The following is a 22,875-nucleotide window of genomic DNA, read 5'->3' on the forward strand; positions in this document are numbered from 1 at the left end:
AGAAATAATTTCCCCCATTATCTGTTATCTTTTACTGAGATTTGTCATTTTTTTTGTTTCTTAATCAACCTTGAACCAGCACCATTACATTTTATTACTGCCATCCCATTAACCACACTATTTAAAACGAAACCTGAATTTTATTTAGACAAGGCATTCTCAAACTCTGTTTGTGTTCTTTGGAAAGAAAGTAGAGGTGAGGAGTCTATGATAGTCAAATTAAGTTAAAAGACTCCAAGATATCATGCAGGAATGAATCCTAAATTTTTTTTTACTTTGTGTTTCTAAAACTTTTGGTATTTGAACATGGAATCCCTTTTAATGTTTAAGAAATACATTATTTGTCCATATATATTTATTCCAGATATGAAGTAAATCAGAGTGCTCCTATAACCAATTACAAACATAAAAGCAGTCATTCCTAAACAAGTATCAAACTTTCTTTAACTTAAAACCGTATGAAGTGTAGCCCTGGCCAGATGGCTCAGTTGGTTGGAACACTGTCCTAAAGTGCAGAGTGTCCTAAAGAGGCTGCCGGTTTGATCCCTGTAAGGGCACATATGGGGACAAATAAACGTTCCTTTCTCTTTCTCTTCCTCTCACTAACATCAATAAATAAAAACTTTAAAAAAATGAAGGGTCAAGCACCCTTTGCCACTTAACCTTAGTTCATCTACAAGGAAAGAAGGAACAAGTGAGCTGATTATAATTTCAACATTGGGTTTCCAGTTCATTCTTAAGCTTATTTCCAGTTTGCTTCCTGTAATTTAAAGAAATAAAAAGTTAAGACTGCCCTTGCATGTCTGATAAAGTAATAATACCATGCTGAAGTTTATCACATGGGCAGTATGGATCAAATTCGGACATAAACTTTACAGGGGGCTACAAGGGTTTGATGTTTGTTGCAGGCAGACTGTCTGGTTTTTTTCTCCAAAACCAGCCCAAAAAAGGTAATTGATTGCATTACTTCTCAGAACTTCACACAATATAAATAAGTAGTCAATTTTTAAAAGCAGTATTCTGGATAACAGTAAATGAGATTCAACAATAGTGCTTTCTGTTACAATGAGACGATTGATTTTTCTGAAGAATCCCAAATCTCCAACAGTCTCTATTTTGAATCCCCCCACCACACACACAAAGATACAGACACAAATTGGTAAAACCTGTTGACTTCATATCTATAAAAAAGGCTCTATAAATGTTGGAAAAAACTGCCAAATATAAAACTGGCATGTGTTAGGACTTTAAAAGAAATTATAGAAAAAATGATTTCAGTTAAATAAATACCTTTAAATTATCACAACAAAACCAATGAAACCACAGCTTTAGTAGATAACTGAGAATTAAGATGAATATATTGGCTCTTTGGCTCTAGTGATTTTACTAAAAAATGTGGCCATTAGCAAGATATACGCATATAAATTTCTTTTGTGAACAGCTTAATGGCCGAAACCCAAAAGCATTTTAGATATATCTTAAACTAGTTTTTCTTAAATTGGCCTCTGTAGACCCATGAGGGTCAGTAGTTATACCTAAGCAAACGTTTAAAGTATTGTTTTAGTTTTAATGATACCAAAAGCATATCCAAGATCACCTGAATTACTAACTCATAACTAAATACTGAATTATTGTATTTTAGTGCTTAGGGCTGTAATATTTTGGTTACAATGGCATCAAGTAGGAATTGACATCCTAAAATAGTAGTAGTAAGTATTGTCCATACCAGTCCATAAACATTCTCATGGGTTCTCAGGTTCTTATCTGAGAAACATTACCCTCAACGTTTATAAGTATACTTAGCTATAAATGAAATTCATAATCCTTTGAAAAGCCTAACTTCTATAACATAACTTGAATTACTCCCTCCCCCCCAAAAAAACCCAAAACCCAGGACCTCCTTATAAAAAAGTATCAAATTTATTTCAATGTCTACTTTCATTTTTTAATTAAAGCTGTTGGACAATTTCTGCAATTTAAAATTCATTACCAGAGATGAGGAAAATGTTAATAAGCTATTAGATACTGACAGTAAGTAAAATTATTGGACCATGACTTTATGAAAACCATGTTTCATAGTAAAAAGTTCCAGTTATATTTAACTGAAGGAAATATCCTTTAGTTTTTTATTTCTAATTACAACACATACTCATTTTTACATAATTTTTTCACCCAATTATTATGCTGAACAAAAATGTTAAGCCTTTACCACTTATGAAATATGACTTACTATTTAAGAGTTCTTTAAAAGAAATATGAAATTTTAATTTTCAACATGAGCTTGATCAAAAACTATAGGACATCACTACCACGAGTTAAAACAATGAAATATAAAGTAATAGTATCTATATAATCAGCAAATTATCAGATAAGACGTTTTAACTACTTTACTTCACATTTCTACTTAGCACAAGTAAGAACAGTTTCCAAAGTAGTACATGGTTTGGCATTTTTACTGCAAGCTTTAAATCACAGCATTACTCTAGTCAACAAGTCATCTCTAAGTAAATGGCAGTGTTTTAAGTACAAAAATTGTTATATCCAGGAGGTGGTATTCTATATAATCTATAAGATAATAAGACAATTTTTTATAAAATTAGATTTTAAAAAGGCAGAATATCTAATTAATAGTTACTCAAAGGCAAAAATGAGGAAAACTGCAGAAAATTGAAGTACTCATTGATTAATAATACTTTGCTTTGAGAAAGCCAGAAATGACTCTAAGAAATAAGCAATAATGATAAAAGATGTAATTAATACACTGTATTTCTTTTAAGCCAAAGCACACTTTTCACTTAAGGACAATTCTCATTTTTAGTTCTCTTTGTCCAAAACAGGACCCCATTCTGAGCCAATATTTGAATAGAATTCATAGTCTGAAGTTATTTTTTTCTCCACAGGATGTTAATATTTCAGGATATAAGCTGCAAAATGGCAAATGACTAAAGTCAGTTATAAAGAATGTGTGGCATAATAAATGCCAATTAATAATAACTGTCAGCAGACTTCTATACTGAAGCCTAAAAGTTGCTACAGTCCAGGTCAGAACTAGCATGATTCTTCCATATGCTCAGACTTCGTTTACTAAATACTGTCATAAATCTAGAAAAGGAACCTCAGTGGGTCCTTCCAAAGCTGCATATTTCCCAAATGAGTTTCCTCTGGTGCAGAGCCTCTTCAGTCCTTCAATCCTTTTTCAGTCGTTTAGCTTTTGCAATATTTTCTTGACGTTTTTGTTTTTTCTTTTGCTCCTTTTCCCTGGCCTCAATCATCTTGGCCAATTTCCAGGACAGTACAGCACTTGCTAGAAACAATGGAGTAAGGGCCAAAATAACTGTTGTAAGGAATCCATATGGGTCTTTTGCAGCCCATTCCACAACATATTCAGCCCAAGCTTTTAGATCAAACATTTTTATAGCGGTCATAGGAAAGAGGGGGCTGAGAGGAAGAGAACAAGAGAAAAGAGTATGTGGTTAATCAAATTTTGAAAAAGTTACATCATACAACCAGTTAACTCAAAATTCCATTATTGATCATTAGTTATTTTTTAAAAAGTACTAATTAGTATTACCTTAATAGACTAGTATCTCCAGTTAAGAGAGAATAATTCAATGAGGACAACCAAAAGCGTACCACTTAAAAGACGTCAAGGTACAAAAGATAAAGTAAAAACCATATGGAATCTGACATAAGGGCTATACATTCCACATGCTTCCTATATTCAAGATGAACTTTTATAAGAATATTGAGTTTTATGGACTCATTCCAGGAAACAGCTGACTCTCATTTTTTGGTAGTTGTTTTTTTTTTTTTTATAGCCTTAGTACTATTAAGTACTAATTTTATTTTTTTTTTTTCATTTTTCCGAAGCTAGAAACAGGGAGGCAGTCAGACAGACTCCCGCATGCACCCGACCGGGATCCACCCGGCATGCCCACCAGGGGGCGATGCTCTGCCCCTCTGGGGCGTCACTCTGTTGCATCCAGAGCCATTCTAGTGCCTGAGGCAGAGGCCACAGAGCCATCCTCAGCGCCCGGGCAATCTTTGCTCCAATGGAGCCTTGGCTGCGGGAGGGGAAAAGAGACAAGAGAGGAAGGAGAGGGGGAGGGGTGGAGAAGCAGATGGGCGCTTCTCCTGTGTGCCCTGGCCGGGAATCGAACCCAGGATCCCCGCACACCAGGCTGACGCTCTACCGCTGAGCCAAGCGGCCAGAGCCTATTAAGTACTAATTAACAAAAATTTGGTTTGTAAAAAACAAGCAACAGAGTACCTGAAATGCTTGGAGTAGGGGATGGCTGTTTCCAGCAATAAGAAGGAATAAAATCCACACTCACATGCAAAGAGATATAAGCAAAAAGTGACATGCTATTTTATGCCCTCTTTCAGTTTTGAGGACTCCTACTTGAGGACATAACTTAATAAAAGAGACTATATTTAATAATGAGAAAATTAACCATAACAGGTGCCATGTGTTTTGTTCCCTTTTGAGTTGATAAGGGAGGGCCATCTGGCATATGAGGATAGTGTGGATTTGAGGGCCATTTTCTACCTTTCACGTTTGTGTCAACCTCTCCTCAAAGTGGAGAATCTGAATACCTGGGTAGAGATGGGTGTATATACACTCACAATTTCAGTTTCAGCTGGGATTTAAAAAATTATCTACCTTATGCTTGAGTTGTGATCTCTAACTCTGTCCTGGGATTATTAGTGAGTCAATTACAATTTCAGATGGATGAACCTTGGCTGGTTGTCTTCTTTAGTTCTACTATACACGTCTGAGAGGTTTAAATTCTATATGCTGGATGGGTTGAAAAAAGAATAGATAACAGAATAAAAAGTTTAAGTCACAACTTTTAGAATAATTACAATACAATTTTAAATGAAAAATTCCTAAATTCTAGATATCCAACCTATAAAAAAACTAAAACTACCTGGCACATATACACATCTAATATCTCTTTCTTTCTTCCTAATTTGAAGAAATAATTACTACAACTGCAAAATGCCCTAGAAAATCCTAATCACTGGAGATCACGTACTTGACTAAATAGCTTATTTCAACAATACAATTATGAATTTTATAATTCACTGACATAAAAAGACGTTAGTTCACTGATGTTACACGATATCCATTCCTAGATCTTGAACTTTTTATACTAGGTCGTCAACCATTTATAGAATTAGGCACATAATTGCAAAATCAAACACCTGATTTTAAAGGTCTCCCTCTCCTCTATTATACGATTCGGATTCTTCCCAGAAGAAATCAGAAGAGATACCCAAAACAAAATATAAACCACCCACAATCCCATCACCTCAAGAAAACGACTGCCACTGGTTTTAATTACAGTATGTCCTATGGTTTCTTCATATTTTAAACTGAACACACAATAAAGTGCCTAAGATTATTAAGTATCCTAGCCTACCTTCCCGCCCCCCAATTCGCACGCCCCACTCACACAGTCGGAACTAGACTCTAAGAGATCCGTCTGTTTCAAGTTCTCCAGCATCGCAATTAATTAACTAATGCAAAACTCAGAGACAAGCAAAAGAACTTTGCAATAAAAAACCGGGAGTGAAGGGTCCGGTTTATGGCCAAGTTTTAGCCATTAACACAAAGAAAGGCGTTCTAGTCCACAGGCCACACACCTCCCTGTGCCTCCCACACTTTCAGAACTAAATATTCCTCTTCTCCCTTAAGTCAGGGGTTCACCAGGCTTGATCTTCGGACCCGACCGGTGCCGAAGCAGTAGCTCACGGCACTTGACCACCACCCGCACTTCCGCTTCTTCCTCAGGTTTCCCCTCGCTCACCGCCCCCGCGTTACCGCAGCCGGCCGCTCTGCGAGTCCCGCCAGCCCCCGGGCCCACGTGCACCCGAGCCCCTCGGCCTGGGCGAGTGCGCGCCCGGCGGGACTCGCAGAGCGGCCGTCCTGGGGAATCCAGGTAGGCCCAAACCTCGTGTCGGTCCCGCGTCCGCCTCCCCCTCCGCTGGGCACGAGGGCAAAAACACACCGGGGCAGCCCACCCCCTACCCTACCTACCCAAGCGCATTGTGCCCAGGACCTGGGACGGGGGCCCCAACTCGCCACTCACCACCAGGCCGGAAGCAGGAAGGCGGAAGCCCTGGCTCCCCCGCCCCGCCCACAGGTCGGCCCCAGTCTGGATCCGGCCTGAGGAAGACTAGCGGCCGGTTTCCGGGCGCGCCAGTGCCTCGCGGGTCCCGGGACGTGGCTCCCCAGGAGCGGGGGCGGGGCGGGGTGCCGCCGGGTTTCGGGGGAGCGGCAGGTGAGGCCGCGCGGGCAGCGCCGGCTGGCGGCAGGCGCGCCTGGGCTCAGGGCTCCGGCAGCGGGTCCGGGACCCTCGCGGCCCTCCACCTGTGGGCCCTGCTGAAGCCACCGGTGGAGGGCCCGGTGGGTGAGGTGTGTGGCCCCTGGAAACTCAGACCAAAGAACTGCGGCAGGGGAGGAGGTGGTCCCCACTAACTGCCCAGAGTCCAGGTGAGGACGACTCGAAGGGTTGTGGCGAGTCACAACCCACCCTTCTGGTTCACAACCCACCCTTTGCCCCTCTCATCTCCTGGTTGGACAGGAGTTAAACCTCACGTTGAGACACAAAAGCAGCTGGACCCAGTGGATGCACTGAATCTTGTTACTAAGGGAAAATGCAGCCATGCTGTGTAAGAAGGGCTTTTTGTTGTTTGTTTGTTTGTTTTTAACTTAAGAACCTAACATTTCACAAAAAATGGTCGATATTTGCCCAAAGTAAACGGTAAATAATTAAACTGGGCATGGAGTTTCCACAGAGGCACTTGTTCTTTCAGTACACAAATACAGGGATGCAAAAGTCAACAAGCAGGAGGGAGTTAATATTGTCTTCTAATCTACAGGAACTGAAAGATTAGCTCTGGTTTGGTTGGTGACCAAATTTTGTGATTGCTCACACTGCACTGTTTTGTTTGACTACTTCTGCAAATGTTGCAAGACCTCTTCACTGTTGTATGACAAATAAAGCAGGTTTTTATTCTTGAAAGACTATAGAATGCTCTCTTTGAGGAGCAAGTTGTAACATGTATAACTAGTTGAGGTATAACAGCAGTAACTATTAATTACCAGGGAACAGGCTTCTGGCAAATAATCTAATGAGCTAAAATACTGTTCGTTGCGCATATGCTAATATTTGTATGTTGTATTAGCAGCAGTTGTTTTCTTACTCATTCTTCTTTGAAAACTTGGATGATGGTTTCAAAGCTTGTGCTGCTTGGACCTAGCCTGTTTCTATAGTAGCCAGTAAAAGCAGACTCAGTCACTGGATTGTATGTACTAAAAACTACTTGCTGGAGGTAACTTTATGTGAATTTTTAAAACTTGCCCAAATAGTAATAACAGGAAGGGGGTTTCAGAATTTATTTTAACATCTTCATTCCAAAGGCCAAGGTAGAGAGACACTGTTCCCAATTACTGCCTCCCTAATACTTAGCTCTGCTGAATTCCTGTTAAACACATAGGAGACTTGGGCCACAGGAAAAAAGCACGTAAGGAGGAAGCATCTGTAGCTCTTTGGCTCTAGTGTTAGACCATACCTTCACAGTCTGGTTTTATTGATCTAGCTTCCAGTTTTAGGGCAGGCTGTAAGCCCAGGAATAGCTTGGGTTGCCACTGCTGAGCTCACTACACAACATGCATTGCCTCAGTGAGAGGTGGTGTCAAGATTGTTTCTTAATATAGTGAGAGTTTTAGTCTGTGAGTTGAGACTCACTTGTCTCTACTGATCTATATACTCTAAGAAGTCACTCTGAACCAGTTTTCTATTTGTGGAAAGTATACTAGGTTATACTTGTTCTTTCAGGTTTAAAATTCTGTCAGTTGGACTGGATTTGGCCATTTTTCTGACTTAACGTTTCATAAGCAGCAGCAGAATATGGAATTTAATGGAAACATCTTAACCAGTTTTGTTGTGGTCTTATTCTTTATTTGAAAAAGCCCTTAATTGGGTTTTCATTCTCTCAAATGTCTTTCAGAATACCAACTTAGAATAACAAGGAAATAAGGTCTGCCTGTATATATGGATATATGTATGTATGTATGTATTTTAGTGAGAGGAGGGAAGGCAGAGACAGACTCCTGCGTGTGCCGGGACTGGGATCCATCCAGCAAGCCCACTAGGGGGCGATGCTTTGCCCATCTGGGGCCCTTGCGCGTTGCAAAGGGAGCCATTGTTTAGTGCCTGAGGGGGATGCCATGGAGCCATCCTCTGTGCCCGGGGCCAACTCGCTCCAATCAAGCCATCGCTGCTGCAGGAGGGGAGAAGAGAGAGAGAGAGAGAGAAGCGAGAAGGGGAAGGGTGGAAAAGCAGATGGGCGCTTCTGTGTGTCCTGACCAGGAATTGAACCCAGGACATCCACATGCTGTGCTGACACTCTACCACTGAGCCAACAGCCAGGGCCTGCCTTTATTGATTTTGAAGAAATAAAACCTTGTCTGTGTAACTAACCAAATTAACTAAACATTACACAATAAAGAGGGTTTGTCTTTACATAGGAATAATTACTGTGTAGCATATTACATCACCATCTGCACTATGTTGCAGCAATTTTCAACCAGTGTGCCACAAGAATTTTTAAAACATGCAATACCTGACTAGTCAAAGGCACTGACTTCTTTTCCCTTAGATTGTCAGATTTAAAAAATGACAACAGCAATAACCCTCCATTGTGAATGAGTCAAATTATACCTTTTTTGTTAGATAGGCAAAAAATACACTTTTGGTGTGCTGCAGAATTTCAGTCATCGGTGTATGTGTGCTATGGGATGAAAAAGTTTGTAAATTGCTCCTGTATATTACAATATGTTTTAATAACTTTTTTCCTCTTACTTAATTCCTAGTCTTTATCATGTATTTGTTTAAACATATTTTTCCCTTGGATGATAGAAAGTTACATTTCACTATGACTCTTGTCAAAACTGAATGAGTAAAGCCTGTATGAGGTTTTCTAAATATTTTGAGAACTTGCTTACCTGTTCAACATTTTGTGCTTATTTCCCGGCAGTAACACTTCACATATTTGACTTACCTTGATGAAATTGGTTTCTTCCCTCGGTTTTATTTTGTGTGTTTTTTCTTCCATGAATACACATTGTAAATTCATTTCTTATTAGGCATAGTTATGTGATTAAAATTAATAATCAAATTTTAGTGATATTTAGAAGATAATACTGAAGAATAATTTTTAAAGCTATTTGTGGAGTTCTTACTATATCCAATCTATTATCACTAATCCTAAAACTAAATAAACCACGAAATAGTATTCTTATACCCATTTTACACAAAGGGAACCAGAGACATAAAAAGTGCAGCAAGATTCTAAACACATCAGCCAAAATCCCTGTTTTGATTTTTTTTGGGACATTTTTTTCAAAGTGAGAGGAGGGGAAATAGATTCCTGCATGTAACCCAACCGGGATCCACCCAGCCACCCCTGTGTCTAGGGCTGATGCTTGAATCATCCGAGCAATCCTCAGTACCTGAGGCCGATGCTCAGCCCATCTGAGCCACTGGCTGTGGGAGGGAAAGAGAAAGAGAAGGGGGGAGAGGGGAAGAGAAGCAGATGGTTGCTTCTCATGTGTGCCCTGACCAGGGATTGAACCCAGGACATCCTCATACCAGGCTGATGCTCTGTCCACTGAGCCAACCATCCAGGAACTGCTCTTTTCTTAATGTCCAAAGATTTGGCAAAAAATGCTGACTTCATAAAATGAAAGTATGTTTTTTAATTCTTTGTTAATTAACTGATAATCACAACTGAAATCTTCCTATATAGTATTTCAAAATTGCCTAATGCCCTGGTGTTGGCAGCATGTCTCAAAGAGCTGTTGAGGTGAGAAGGTTCTCACCAACCTTGGCAAATTGATTTGCCACTTCATCTCACATTGGTGGCCTATCTACCAACCTCTAACTTTTCTTTTGGGCCCTTTCATTATTAGACCAACCGATCAGTGATTCCATCTTCTCTTCAGCCTTCTGAATTGGTCAGACTCTGCCAGTTTGCTTTTAGCCTGTTTTGCGTACAAGCATCACCAAATGATTATTTTCTAGAAAGTTTGTTTAGGCCTATCTAGTAACACAAAGAATTTTTTTTCAGATATTGTTATTTTTCATCCATTGTTAAGTGTAATTTAAATTATTAGCTAACATTGTGAAATGCTTGTTTAAAAACTTCTTAAAAACTGGCCCTGGCTGGTTGGCTCTGTAGAGCGTTGGCCTGGTGTTTGGAAGTCCCAGGTTCGTTTCCCAGCCAGGGCACACAGGAGAGGTGCCCATCTGCTTCTCCACCCTTCCCCCTCTCCTTTCTCTCTCTCTCTCTTCCCCTCCCTCAGCCAAGGCTCCACTGGAGCAAGGTTAGCTCAGGCACTGAGGATGGCTCCATGGCCCCTGCCTAAGGCACTAGAATGGCTCTGGTTGCAACGGAGCAACGCCCCAGACGGGCAGAGTATCGCCCCATGGTGTGCTTGCTGGGTGGATTCTGGTCGGGTGCATGCGGGAATCTGTCTCCCTGACTCCTGGCTTCTCGCTTCAGAAGAATCCAAAAAGAAAAAAAAAAACCTTCTTGGCCCTGGCCAGTTGGCTCAGTGGTAGAGTGTCGGCCTGGCGTGCGGGGGACCCGGGTTCGATTCCCAGCCAGGGCACATAGGAGAGGCGCCCATTTGCTTCTCCACCCCCCCTCCTCCTTCCTCTCTGTCTCTCTCTTCCCATCCCGCAGCCAAGGCTCCATTGGAGCAAAGATGGCCCAGGTGCTGGGGATGGCTCCTTGGCCTCTGCCCCAGGTGCTAGAGTGGCTCTGGTCGTGGCAGAGCGACGCCCCGGAGGGGCAGAGCATCACCCCCTGGTGGGCAGAGCGCGGCCCCTGGTGGGCGTGCCGGGTGGATCCCGGTCAGGCGCATGCGAGAGTCTGACTGTCTCTCCCCGTTTCCAGCTTCAGAAAAAATACAAACAAACAAACAAACAAAAAAAACCTTCTTAAAAACTAATGGGATATACCAATTAAGGAGGTAATAAAACACTTTTAAAAGAATTAGTCTTCCAAATAAGAAATAGATTCAGTAGAGAGCAGTGTAGGGTTATCTGAGTCAAAACAAATGCATATAAATATATAGCAGGACAACTAGTTAAACCTACTTTAGCCAAAAATTGCTTGCAACATTCTCATATTTTTGCAGAGCTACTGCCTTCCTTCTTCCTCACAAAAGCCTCCTGTACCCCATCACTTATTTTTTTTTCACAATTTGACATCTTATTTACTGGTTTATTGTCTGTTTTTTGCACTAGAATGTTCAGTTACCCCGGAACAAAGAATATTGTTTTCTTTTTTTTTCTGTATTTTTCTGAAGCCGGAAACGGGGAGAGACAGTCAGACAGACTCCCGCATGCGCCAGACTGGGATCCACCCAGCACGCCCACCAGGGGGCGATGCTCTGCCCCTCCGGGGCATCGCTCTGTTGCAACCAGAGCCACTCTAGCGCCTGGGGCAGAGGCCGAGGAGCCATCCCCAGCGCCCGGGCCATCTTTGCTCCAGTGGAGCCTTGGCTGCGGGAGGGGAAGAGAGAGACAGAGAGGAAGGAGAGGGGGAGAGCTGGAGAAGCAGATGGGCGCTTCTCCTGTGTGCCCTGGCTGGGAATCGAACCCAGGACTTCTGCATGCCAGGCCGACGCTCTACCACTGAGCCAACCGGCCAGGGCAAGAATATTGTTTTCAATAGTTGGTTCCAAGTTATGGCATTGCTACTTGCAAATAAAACTTAAAGTTTGAACAACCCATGAAATAATCTAAATCCTTGGAAGTTGTGAAGCTCATACTAAAGTACCAAACTGTTGCAGTAGGTTTGGAAAGTAGTAAGGGATGCCCCAGTAAGAAGAGGTCTAAAGATTAGCAAATAAGATGTTTGAAGAAAGATAAAAATAATTGTGGTCGCCTGACCAGGTGGTGGCGCAGTGGATAGAGCATCGAACTGGGATGAGGAGGACCCAGGTTCGAGACTCCGAGGTCACCAGCTTGAGCGTGGGCTCATCTGGTTTGAGCAAAGCTCACCAGCTCGGACCCAAGGCCGCTGGCTCGAGCAAGGAGTTACTCGATCTGCTGAAGGCCCGTGGTCAAGGCACATATGAGAAAGCAATCAATGAACAACTAAGGTGTCGCAACAAGAAACTGATGATTGATGCTTCTCATCTCTCTCCGTTCCTGTCTGTCTGTCCCTATCTGTCCCTCTCTCTGACTCTCCCTCTGTCTCTGTAAAAAAAAAAAAAAAAAAAAAAAAAAAAAATTGTGGTTATCTTGTTAATGAAAGAAGACTAGTTGCTTGAAGATTTCCAAGTATGTAAAAGTATGTACTAGGAATGTAGTGATTCATCATCTTCGTTGATAAGATAAAAGGAATTAGTCCTAGACTCTAGGTGCTGAGAAATAAGATAAAAACAAGGTATTCTAGAGATCTAAACACAGATCTTTGAAAATGGGGTATGAGTGTATTCAGGCTAGATGCCCTCACTAGATATTTCCAGCTTTATGATTCCCAATGTTGATTGCAGGAGAAATACTGAAATTAGATAGCAGATGCTTCTCTTGTTGATTATTACATGCTGCCCTGGCCTTTTCTCGATACATTTTAGAAACATTTCAGTGTGTTCAAACACAGTCAGTACAGTTAGTTATATATTGCTGGTTTGAGTAGTTAACAGAATTTTTTTCATATAATACTAAAAATTGGGTGTTTCTGCTTTAACAACAAAACTGTTTACCTTTACAATTCTATATCTCTAGGATGTACTACCCAAGAACTTGCAGCAGACTAATTCCCTATAATTAGAAGGGCACCCTTTTGAAGCAGTATAATTTCCAGCAAATCCTTTTGAAGCCTTGGTTTACAGTCCTGTTAAAGGTGTAAGTGACACTAAGCTTTCCTGCTGAATCTAGAGGTTCAATTAGTAGGCCTGTCTCTAAATGATATGTAATTATATTAGCCATGTCAAGTTACCTTTTATTTCTGTCCTGGGGTCTCCTTACCATTAAATAAGAATTGCTATCCAGTTGGAAAAACTAGTCCCATATAGTATAAGAACTCTTCTGGATAAAAGAAATATGTTTTGTAAAACAGCCTGAGCTATATCACCTTCACTACGTAGTATTTTAATTTGACACCTTTCACCTTCACCTAAGCAAGCTGTTGGAAGTAGCCATACAAAACATGTTAATTGTATTTGCTGAATTGTCAAGAACATTGTCCTTTTGTGTTGTATCATGCCCTTAAGTAAAATCCCATTTAAGATAGGCTAGAATATGATGCTAAAAAACATTTTGAAAGCCTCTTTTAAAAAGTATTTTTAATTTAATTTTTTAATTTATTTTTCAGGCCCTGGCTGGTTGGCTCAGCAGTAGAGTGTCTGCCTGGCAGGCATGTGGAAGTCCTGGGTTCGATTCCTGGTCAGGGCACACAGGAGAAGTGCCCATCTGCTTCTCCACCCTTCCCCCTCTCCTTCCTCTCTATCTCTCTAATCCCCTCCCACAGCCAAGGCTCCATTGGAGCAAAGTTGGCCCCGGGTGCTGAGGACGGCTCTACGGCCTCTGCCTCAGCTGCTAGAATGGCTCCTGCCACAGTGGAGCAACACCCAAGATGGGCAGAGCATCACCCCCAAGTGGGCATGCTGGGTGGATCCCGGCTAGGTGCATACAGTAGTCTGGCAGACTGCTTCCCCGCTTCTAACTTCAGAAAAATACAAAAAAAAATTTTTTTATATTTCCGTTACATTTGACATACAATAAAGTTTCAGGTGTACAACTTAGTGATTAGACGTTTGTATACCTTATGAAGTTATTGCCCTGATAAGTATAGTATGCACCTGACTCCATACATAGTTATTACAATATTATTGACCCTATTCCCTATGCTGTGCATTACATCCCTGTGACTATTTTTATACCTGGCAATTTGTACTTCTTAATTCCTTTTATTTTCATCACCCATTTCTCCAAACTCCCTCCATCTGATGACCATCAATTTGTTCTCTGTATCTGTGTTTGTTTTTATTTTGTTTGATATGTGAAATCATATGGTATTTGTCTTTTTTTATCTGACTTACTTCACTCGGCATAATATCCTCTGGGTCCATCCATGTTATTCCAGATGGTAAGATTTCACTGGTTTTTTATGGCTTAGTAATAATATTCCGTTATATATGTGTGCCATCACTTTTTTATCTACTCATCCACTGACAACACTTAGGTTGCTTCCATATCTTGGCTATTTTTAAAAATGCTGCAGGGAACATAGGCATGCATATATCTTTTCAAATTAGTGTTTTGGATTTCTTCAGACAAATACCTGGAGGTGGGATTGCTATTATGTAATAGAACTACATACATGGTAGTTCTATTTTTAATATTTGCGGAACCTCTGTACTGTGTTCCATAGTGGCTGCAAAATTTGCATTCCTACCAGCGGTGTATGAGGCTTCCCTTTTCTTCGCATCTTCACCAAAACTTGTTTGTTGACTTATTGATAATAGGCATTCTGACAGGTGTGAGGTATAATCTCATTGAGGTTTAATATTTCTCACTTTTTTAATTAAATTCATTGTGGTGGCATTGGTCTCATTGAGGTTTTAGGTTTGCATTTCTCTGATGGTTCGTGATGATGAGCATCTTTTCATGTGTCTATTGGCCACCTGCATGTCTTTTTTGGAAAAATGTCTATTCAGATTCTCTGCCCATTTTTTAATCAGATTGGATATTTTTGTTGTTGTTTGGAATTCTTTGTTTGCTTTTGGGGGGGGGGGATATTAAGTTGTATGAGTTTTTAGATATTTACCTCTTATTAGATGTATTATAGCTTCCATTCAGTATGTTGTCTTTTTGTTGTGTTGATGGTTTGTTTTTTTGGTGCAAAAACTTTTTAGTTTGTGTAGTCCCATTTGTTTATTTTTTCTTTTGTTTCCCTTGCCCTAGGAGATAGAGCAATGTCAGAGAGTTTTTTTATAGGAGTTTTATGCTTGCAGGTTTGGAAGCCACTTTTTGATAGTATGGATTTTGCCTCTTTGATTTGACTGTCAGAAAGCTCAAATTTGAAATTCATGTTTAATATCCATCCTGACCTTCATACTTATATTTCCTTTTAAGTATATTTTTGATAAGACAGATATTTTATATCATTATTTTATATGTTCATGTAGTTAAGACACCTCAAGTCCTTGGTGAAATAAGTCATAGTATAGTTGGTATGTTAAATATTTGAAACTCAGGACTTTATAAAGACTCTTGATATATAATAAGTAGTTATTTGCTAATAAAATTTTTCCATTCTTTTTTTTAGATTTTATTTATTCATTTTGAGAGAGAGAGGAGAGAGAGAGAGAGAAAGGGGGGAGGAGCAGGAAGCATCAACTCCCATATGTGCCTTAACCAGGCAAGCCCAGGGTTTTGAACCGGTGACCTCAGCATTCCAGGTCAACGCTTTATCCACTGCACCACCACAGGTTAGGCCCGACTAAGTCTAATCCTATGCTTATTTTAAAATCATGCATTATAACTATATTAATCAGAATTAAGTAATACAGGAAATTATTGTTTGGAATTGCATCCCAAAATCTAATTCGAAAAGCTTGTTTGTGCCTTTAATAGCTCTCAGAGTATAACGTGTATCTCTGGAATCTAGTTTAAAAAAGTGAACAAAAATTCACTAGTGCCAGGCTATAAATATAGTTCCCTAAACCATCACTTAGAGACATATCCTAGTCCCAAATTCATAAATTGCTTTTGCTGAGTTTACAGTTTGTTTTTAGGCTTTAAGTTAGGAAGTGAAACTGTCTGAAAGCTAGAAACTCCATTCTGATTCACATCTGTGCTCTTCAGGCATAATAAATAATAGTGGTGCATATGGTGAGATTCTGGAAGCTTTGCTTTTGTAGTTTTCCTTAATATTTCAATTTGACCTTGATCAATTAATTTTACATTCTTTCTATAAATAGCTAAATAATACTTGCCTTCAGACAGAAAGTTGGACCAATATTCCCTTGAGATTCTTTTCATCTCTAGGTTTTAGTATTCTGTTGTAGAACTATATACTACAGTTGTAGACTTGTATTATTTATTAATCAATGTAGATGTTTAAGAATCTGATTTGGGGCCTGACCTGTGGTGGCGCAGTGGATAAAGCATCGACCTGGAAATGCTGAGGTCGCCTGTTCGAAACCCTGGGCTTGCCTGGTCAAGACACATATAGGAGTTGATGCTTCCAGCTCCTCCCCCACTTCTCTCTCTCTGTCTCTCCTCTCTTTCTCTCTCTCTCTCTCTCTCTCTCTCTCCCCCCCCCTCCTCTCTAAAATAAATTAAAAAAAGAATCTGATTTGGTTTAGTCTCTGATTCTGGGTTTATATTTGATCTCTGTATATGGACCATAGAAATTATTTAATATTTCTGTATCTAGGTTCCCTGTCCCTAAAATAGAGTTAACAATACCTGTTTTTTGTAACACTAACTAGTTAATGAATAAACTGTAGCCTCTTTTTTATAAAAGGTTGTATTCTATAAAATTCATCTGTAAATTGATTATTGGGAGCTTACTCAGATTCCTGGGAATTATGTTATTGATAGCAGTTAAGTTCCCCATTTAGCCTCCAGATGCTTATTTGACACACCATGAGTAGGAAGAGTGTCTCTGTATACAAATAGTAAAATATATAGAATTTTCAATATTGGTAATAAAATAGTAAAAATTAAGTGAATTTTCGGTTGCCTTATACCATAGTAAGATTTTTACAAAGAGTTATGGAAATTGAACTTGTCTATATTTTTTTTTCAAATTTTTATATCCTAAAAGGTATGAATGCTTTGTCAGCTCCTTTGACCATCTTACTACATATGCACAGTGATACAACTTAACATGTATGCAGGCCTGGAATCACTGTTTGTTGCAGCTGTTTTCAAATCTGCTAAATCCTTTTATACCATAGGAAACTAAAGTTACATATGGGTCTATAAATAATTCATGTGTGTATGCAGTACATGTTAAATATCATCATATACATTAATCTGTGATGTGTCCCTCTCTCCCACTTATTGGCTGTAGAATATAGTACAAACTCCTTAGAGGAGCCTGGTGATTCTTGCCAGTCTGACTCAACCTGCCATATAAATCTTCCACATGATAGAGACCATTTATTTCAGACATCTGCAATGCTAAGAAATGCCTTTTTAGAGCAGTGGTTGTGATATAGTCTCTGGGACCAATGTACCTGGTTTGAATTCCTGCTCTGCCTCTTGCTGGATGATGAGATGGCTATGAGAATGCACCTCACAGATCCACACAACAAGGATCTTAATTGACCAAAGGCCCCAGCTGCTGTACTCTGAAATCCATCACTACATCTGTGCCAAGGCCTTGCTTTTACAGCTCAGTGACTAAACATGACAGAGATACTATGACAGGCCTGTTTCTGGAAGACACAGGACTCCTCTGATAGCCAGCTTGGGCTCAAGGACTCCCTTCATTGCCTTGCCAAGCCTTTCCTTAGACTACATGGTGCTCCGTCCGGATAGCTTGGTTGGTTAGAGCATCATCCTAAAGCTCAGAGGTTGCTGGTTCGATCCCCAGTCAGGGCACATACAGGAACAGAGCAGTGTTCTTGTCTCTGTCCTGCTCTCTCCTTTTCTTTATTTAAAATCAATAAAATAAACATTAAAAAAAAAGACTACATGGTAATCTAGGACACTTCCACCCAATCCTTTTTCCTTCTCTCTCATTTGGGGTCAGATTTCCATCATGGTGTTATTGTCCACCTAGTCTTACCCAGCTGCCTCCCCATTTTTTCTCACAAATATTTCCCATAGTAAAAATATTACACAATCTCATCTTTGCTTTGGGATGGTAAAATTGGCATTTGGGACAGGCTCATCCATTACCCAACCTGGAAGATGCCATCCTGGTATGCAGGTGGGACATTCATTGCCCTTGGCATAAGACTGCAGGTAAATTGCTAAAGATTTCACCAGCATTGACCTGGGACAGTGTCCCAGTGGAGGGGTGTTGTGGTAGGTATGAAGAAGGAGGTATTTGAAAAATATGAGAGGAGTAATACCTACAAAGACAACAAAGTTGGCTGACTACTACTAAGTTGTGTTGAAGCCCTACAGTAGAAAAATTAGAAACAGCTGTTAACAGGCTATTGCTAGCTAAGTGTGAAAACTGGAGAGCCTCTGTGCTAGCTGTAAAGATGTCTTAATTACCTGTAGTGAAAGGAGACACTCAATTGAACCATAGGCTGAAGGGCTCGCTAATTGTTGGAGTCACAGAGCTCCAGAGACCCTTGAGCATTGAATGTTTGGCCAAGGCAGCTCTGTTAATGTGCAAGTGGGGAAACCCAGGATCCTAAACATGGGATGAGATCTTCTGGATGGATGTCCCTGCATGGATAGATGTCCTCTGGACAGATGTCCCTCTGGACCTTAAGAGCTTACAGAAGTAGCCCTTTAGTGACACTAGCTTGTTTGCTGTGCTGGAAGTTGCTACAGAAGTTCTTGCCCACAAGGCAATAGCTCTCTTTCCCTATGCTACCCCCTCCTCTTTTTCTGGCTGCCAAGCCAGTAATTGGGTTAAATCCCAGCAAAGAAGGCTATTCCCCTAAAAATGTGCAAGGTTTAACTGGCATATTCTGACAGAAATTAGGGGAGGACTCCTAGGACTGGATTTTAAATGTGTTCAAAGGGGCTAGAATATGAGATTGAATAAGAACTCACTGACTTGGGGACACTTTCTCAGGTATGGAGTATATATATAACATCCTAGCAAGGATTCTGCCACAGACTATATGTTTGTGTCTGCCCAAACTGATATATTGAAACCTAATCTCCAGTGTGATGGTATTTGGAAGTGGGGTCTTTGGGAGGAGATTAGTTCATGAGAATGTAGCCCTTATGAATGGGATTAGTGCCTTAAAAGAGAAGCTCTAGAGAGCCCTGTCCCTTCCACCATGTGAAGCACAGCTAAAACACAGCTGCCTATGAACCAGGAAGTGGGCTGTCAGCAGGCACTAATCTGCCAGCACCTTGATCTTGGATTTCCCAGCCTCCAGAACTATGAGAAATATTTGTTGTTTAAGCCACTCCGTCCACGGCAGAGGTCGGGAACCTATGGCTTGCAAGCCAGATGTGGCTCTTTTGATGGCTGCACCTGGCTCGCGGACAAATCTTTAATAAAAAAAAAATAATGTTAAAAATATAAAACATTCTTATGTATTACAATCCATTCATTTCCTACAGCTCGTGTTCATGGTTGCGGGTGGCTGGAGCCAATCACAGCTGTCCTCCGGGACAACAACAAATTTTTACTGGATAATGCCTAATGTACACGGGTCATTGTTTGGCTCTCACGGAATTACATTTTAAAATATGTGGCATTCGTGGCTCTCTCAGCCAAAAAGGTTCCCGACCCCTGGTCTACGGTATTCTACAGCAGCCCACACTGACTAAAACAGACCCCAGTGGTAGGGAAAACTTGCTAATGGGATGGCTTTTAGAAACTGAAGGGGGAAAAAAACCCAGTTCTCAGCAAAGTTAAAAATGTCTGAATAGATACTAATCCAAAGAGGACATACAGATGGCCAATAGCTATATGAAAAAATGCTCAATTTCATTAATTACCAGAAATACAAATTAAAACCACAATGAGATATCACCTCACACATGTCAGAATGGCTGTCATCAATAAATCAACAAGTGTTGGTGAGGGTGTGGGGAAAACGGAATCCTAGTGCACTGTTAATGGAAATGTAGATTGGTGAAACCACTATGAAAAACAGTGTAGGTTTCTCAAAAAATTTAAAATGGAGCTGCCTTACGACCCAGCAGTTCCATTTCTGAGTATATGTCCTAAGAAACCCAAAACAATAATTCAAAAGAATATTTGCACCCCTATGTTCACTGCAGCTTTATTTACAGTTGCCAATATATGAAAGCAGTGAAAGTGCCCATCAATAGACAAGTGGATAATAAAGTGGTGGTAGCCTGATGAGGCAGTGGCGCAGTGGATAGAGCATTGGACTGGGATGTGGAAGACCCAGGTTTGAAACCCCAAGGTCGCTAGCTTGAGCACAGGCTCACCAGCTTGAGCCCAAGGTCGCTGGCTTGAGCAAGGGGTCACTCACTCTGCTGTAGTCCCCTGGTCAAAGCACATTTGAGAAAGCAATCAATGAACAACTAAAGAGCTGCAATGAAAAATTGATGCTTCTCATCTCCCTTCCTGTCTGTCTGTCCCTATCTGTCCCTCTCTCTGACTCTGTCTCTACCAAAAAAAAAAAGTGGTGGTACATATATACAAGAGAATATTACTCAGCCATAGAAAAAAAGGAATGAAATCTTACATTTGCGACAGTATGGATAGACCAGAGGTTTTATGCTAAGTGAAATAAGCCAGACAGAGAGAAATATCATTTGGTTTCACTTATGTGTGGAATCCAAAGAATAGAATGAAACAAAATTGAAACACTTCTAGATAAAGAAACTGACAGAGGCCAGAGGGGATAGGGTTGGAGGGCATGATAAAATAAGGGGATGGGGTTAAAAGTGCTAATTGGCCCTAGCCAGTTGGCTCAGTGGATAGAGCGTCAGCCCAGCATTTGGGCATCCGGGGTTTGATTCCCTGTCAGGGCACACAAGAGAAGAGACCATCTGCTTCTCTCCCCTTCCCTGTCACCCTTCTCTCCTTTTCCCCTCCTGTAGCCAGTGGCTCGATTGGTTCAGGTGTTGGCCTAGGCACTGAGGATCTCTGTTGATTCAAGTGTCTGCCTGGGTGGATCCTGGTTGGGGTGTATGTGGAAATCTGTCTATCTCCCCTCCTCTCACTTAAAAAAAAAGTGCTAATTGGGAGTTGCGAAATAGGCATGGGGATATAAGATGAAGCATAGGGAATATAGTTAGCAATACTGTAGTAACTTTTGATGGTGCCTACCACTTTGTAACCTATGTGAATGTCTATCTACTGTCCACCTAAAACTAAAACTAATATAAAATAGTGTTGAGTACAAACTGTAATCGAAAAATAAAATGAAAAGAAAAAGAAAAATGAGTTGCTCTGGCAGGCTTTAGAAGAAGGGATAGAGAGCTGAGGGTAATGAGCATGCTGGAATGGATGTATTAGATAAGGCCAGGAGACCCTTCAAAGGATTGTGCTTCATGAGGGCCCAGAGGATAAACAGTTCTTCCCAGGCCATAAGGAAAGCACTGGTGAGAGAGGTACCAGCATCACTAAGAAGTTTGGTGGTGTCTCTTCTCTGCAGGCCAGGGAGGGAATAGAAGAAGCAGCCACAGAGGTGGCACATTAACATCCGTGGGAAGGAATAACAGAGCCCTGAAGTAATAGAGGCCCAGCGGTGGTGCTTAACTGCCAGAAGCTAGCAGGCCACAATTACCATAATGACTGGCAGGGTCATTCTTACCGCCAAAGAAGCTTGACCCACAAGGTGTTGTGGAGATAGCTCAGAGCATAGTCTCCCTAGGGCAAAATGGATGAGCAAGCAGTCCATCAGAGTGCTGATTAACATCTACTACCATAAAAAGCAAGACTAGAGAGGCAGGGGGCTGAGGGCAGTCACTGCAATAAAACGTCATGATTCCTTGTTTAGTTCCTAGACCTAAGACAGTTTTCTATTTGAAAGACTGCACTGGGGAAATGGGAAATCTCAGGTGTTTTGAGATCTATTGGTCACAGAATCTGAGTTGTTGCTGGTATCAGGATATCTAAAACACTATGACCTTCCCATTAGAATGGAAGCCTACCAGAGCAAGTGTTCTGACTAAAGTCAGTCTTCCATTGGGCCCACTGAGTTCATGGGCCCACCCAGTGGTCATTTCCTAGTCCTAAAGTGCACAAGTGGAATTTATTACACTGTATGTGGCCTTTGGAATAACTGCCACATTAGGTCCCTAGTGTGTAGAATGGCGTTATAGCTGAGATTGCCAAATGGAACCCTCTTGAACTGCACTGCCACATTCATTCTCTCTCTCCCTCTCTCTCTCTCTCCTGCCAAGACAGTAAATCAGGCACACTATTTTATCCTGGGGAAATGATTAGAGTAGTGCAGCCTAAATGATACAGGGGCACTGGTCCTAATCGGATTTTTTAAATTTGCTAATTGGAGCTATAAAGAAACTAGATGGATCCTGGGGCACGACTATAGACTACTGCTAACTACACCAAGTAATAACCCTGCTGGTAGCTCCTGTTCTGTGCTGGACTCATTGCTAAAACATTAATAAGGCCTTGGATACATGGTATCCCATTGATTAGGCAACATATTTTGTTTTTGTTTCTTTTCATTCCAATTGGAAAAATGTATCAAAAACAGTTCACATTCACAAAGAACAGTCAACAATATTCATTCAGACTATGAGTTTTGCTTCAAGGGTATGTTAACTCTCCCATCCTCAGTCATAATATAATATGAAGAAATAAGAACCACCTAAGTATTACTTAGAACACCACATTGGCCCATTTAAATGACAACATCATGCCGACTGGACGGCTGAGCAAGAGGTAGCTGGTATGGTGACGGCCTTGATGAGATGTGTGCACTCCAAAGGATGGGATATAAACACCATGAAGATTCAGGGACTGTAGTCAAGTGTCTAGTAACTCAGTGGTCAGGGGAATGCCAGTGCATCCCCTCCAAAGTGAAAGACAAATTGCTGCCTCTTGCAGCCCCTACCACGAATTAGGAAGTAGAGCACTTTGTAGGCGGCTATGGCTTCTGGAGATAACACATTCTACAACTAGGAGTAATGCTCTTGCATACATACCAAGTGACATGGAAGGCTGCCCATCTGAAAGGGCACAGAG

The 22,875-nt window shown here is 40.9% G+C and overlaps 1 protein-coding gene and 1 long non-coding RNA gene across 6 annotated transcripts; one reads left to right on the forward strand and one right to left on the reverse strand.

Annotated features, from left to right (window-relative positions):
* Nucleotides 1-938: 938 nt before the first annotated feature.
* SMIM15 (small integral membrane protein 15) lies at nucleotides 939-6,188 on the reverse strand. 5 transcript variants are annotated; one of them, XM_066375603.1, is made up of 3 exons: nucleotides 6,096-6,188; nucleotides 4,664-4,798; nucleotides 939-3,438 (listed from the first exon to the last, which is right to left on the reverse strand). In XM_066375603.1, exon 3 carries the CDS (start codon nucleotides 3,423-3,425, stop codon nucleotides 3,186-3,188), a length of 240 nt encoding a protein of 79 aa, XP_066231700.1. In that variant the 5' UTR covers nucleotides 3,426-3,438; nucleotides 4,664-4,798; nucleotides 6,096-6,188; the 3' UTR covers nucleotides 939-3,185. The 5 variants fall into 5 exon arrangements, with proteins under 5 accessions (XP_066231700.1, XP_066231691.1, XP_066231710.1 ...); XM_066375594.1 differs by having other exon boundaries at nucleotides 6,044-6,127; XM_066375613.1 differs by lacking the exon at nucleotides 6,096-6,188 and adding an exon at nucleotides 5,958-6,019.
* A 223-nt stretch (nucleotides 6,189-6,411) lies between these two features.
* On the forward strand, nucleotides 6,412-16,060 carry LOC136399866 (uncharacterized). The gene is made up of 3 exons (XR_010750222.1): nucleotides 6,412-6,499; nucleotides 12,813-12,932; nucleotides 13,402-16,060. It is a non-coding gene; the product is annotated as an uncharacterized lncRNA (long non-coding RNA).
* The last annotated feature ends 6,815 nt before the right edge of the window (nucleotides 16,061-22,875 follow it).

This window comes from Saccopteryx leptura, chromosome 1 (genome assembly GCF_036850995.1).
Source record: "Saccopteryx leptura isolate mSacLep1 chromosome 1, mSacLep1_pri_phased_curated, whole genome shotgun sequence".
In the NCBI taxonomy this organism is placed as follows: domain Eukaryota; kingdom Metazoa; phylum Chordata; class Mammalia; order Chiroptera; family Emballonuridae; genus Saccopteryx; species Saccopteryx leptura.

Coding starts and splice junctions, on each gene's coding strand:
- SMIM15 (XM_066375603.1), bottom strand. CDS start 3,425: ATGACCGCTATAAAAATGTTTGATCTAAAAGCTTGGGCTGAATATGTT.